This window comes from Parus major, unplaced genomic scaffold, assembly GCF_001522545.3.
Source record: "Parus major isolate Abel unplaced genomic scaffold, Parus_major1.1 Scaffold570, whole genome shotgun sequence".
Classification (NCBI taxonomy): domain Eukaryota; kingdom Metazoa; phylum Chordata; class Aves; order Passeriformes; family Paridae; genus Parus; species Parus major.
In genome coordinates this window covers 1-2,148 of record NW_015379458.1, presented here as the reverse complement: position 1 = coordinate 2,148, position 2,148 = coordinate 1, and the positions used below count along the sequence as shown (strand labels likewise).

The 2,148-nt window shown below is 62.4% G+C and overlaps 1 protein-coding gene across 1 annotated transcript in view; it reads right to left on the bottom strand.

Annotated features, from left to right (window-relative positions):
• LOC107199315 (mucin-1-like) overlaps positions 1-2,143 on the bottom strand; it is a gene marked incomplete at its 5' end in the record, with an annotated part of 5,106 nt that extends 2,963 nt beyond the window's left edge. Inside the window, one exon of the mRNA XM_015616642.1 lies at positions 2,028-2,143. Within this exon, the coding sequence (XP_015472128.1) occupies positions 2,028-2,143 (116 nt within the window). The remainder of the gene's footprint in view (positions 1-2,027) is intronic.
• Positions 2,144-2,148: the final 5 nt, after the last annotated feature.

The following is a 2,148-nucleotide window of genomic DNA, read 5'->3' as shown; positions in this document are numbered from 1 at the left end:
GGGGACACCACGGGGACACAACGGGGACAACGGTCACACGGCGGGGACACACCGGGGACAACGGTCACACGGCGGGGACACAACGGGGACAACGGTCACATAGTGGGGACACACCGGGGACACACCAGGGACAACGGTCACACCACGGGGACACAATGGGGACAACGGTCACATGGCGGGGACACAACGGGGACACAACGGGGACACAACGGTCACATGGTGGGGACACAACGGGGACACACCGGGGACACAACGGGGACACACCGGGGACAACGGTCACATGGCGGGGACACACCGGGGACACAACGGGGACACAACGGGGACAACGGTCACATGGCGGGGACACAACGGGGACACAACGGGGACAACGGGGACACCACGGGGACACACCGGGGACAACGGTCACATGGCGGGGACACACCGGGGGGACAACAGTCACACGGCGGGGGACACACTGGGGGGACACGGGACACCGGGGACAACGGTCACACGGCGGGGGTCACCGGGGACAACAGGGACACACCGGGGACACACCGGTCACACCGCGGGGACACACCGGGGACAATGGGGACACAACGGTCACACAGTGGGGAGACACCGGGGACACGGGACACACCGGGGACAACAGGGACACACCACGGGGACAATGGTCACACGGCGGGGGACACACCGGGGACACACTGGGGACACACCGGTCACACGGCGGGGGACACACCGGGGGGACACGGGACACCGGACACACTGGGGACACCGGTGATGTCACACGGGTCACCGGACACACCGGTCACACGGCGGGGGACACACCGGGGACACACTGGGGACACAACGGTCACACGGCGGGGGACACACCGGGGACACACCGGGGACACACTGGGGACACACCGGTCACACGGCGGGGGACACACTGGGGACACATAGGTCACCAGGGACAACGGTCACATGGCGTGGGACACACCGCGGACAACGGTCACATGTCACGTGTCACCGGGGGCACACGGGTCACCAGGGACAACGGTCACACGGCATGGGACACACCGGGGACACAACGGTCACATGTCATGTGTCACCGATGTCACATGGGACACCGGACACAACGGTCACATGGCGTGGGACACACCGTGGGGACAACGGTCACATGTCATGTGTCATCGATGTCACACCAGTCCCATGTCATGTGTCACTGGGACACACGGTTCACACGGCGTGGGTCATCGATGTCACACGGGACACCGGGGACACACAGGTCACCAATGATGTCACACTGGTCACATGTCACGTGTCATCGATGTCTCCAGTGTCACCAATGATGTCACACTGGTCACATGTCATGTGTCACCGGTGATGTCACACGTGTCACACGTGGCACCGATGTCACACGTGTCACCGGGGACACACCAGTCACATGTCATGTGTCATCAATGTCACATGGGTCACATGTGTCACCGATGTCACACGGGTCACCAATGTCACACGGGTCACCGGTGATGTCACACGGGTCACACATGTCACCGATGATGTCACCGGTGTCACCCGCGTCACTGGTGTCACCAATGATGTCACCAATGTCACCGGTGTCACTGATGATGTCCCCGATGATGTCACCAGTGTCCCCAATGTCCCCAGTGTCACCTCCAGCCTGTCCCTGGTGTCCCCCATGATGTCCCCAATGTCCCCAGTGATGTCCCCGGTGTCCCCAATGTCCCCAATGATGTCCCTGGTGTCCCCGGTGTCCCTGATGATGTCCCCAGTGTCCCCGGTGTCCCCCCCAGCCCGGTGTCCCCCATGATGTCCCTAATGTCCCCCATGATGTCCCCGGTGTCCCCAGTGATGTCCCCGATGATGTCCCCGGTGTCCCCAATGTCCCCAGTGTCCCCAATGATGCCCCGATGATGTTCCCAGTGATGTCCCCAGTGTCCCCAGTGATGTCCCCAATGATGTCCCCATGATGTCCCCAGTGATGTCCCCAGTGATGTCCCCAATGATGTCCCCAGTGATGTCCCCAGTGATGTCCCCAATGTCCCCGGTACCTGTGCGGGTTCTCCTCGTTGCCTTTGTCACTCTTGTGTTTGACCATTTTGTAGTGGCCGATGGAGACGGGCGGGCGGGAGATCTTCATCCCTGCCAGGCGCACCCTGAGGGGACACGGGG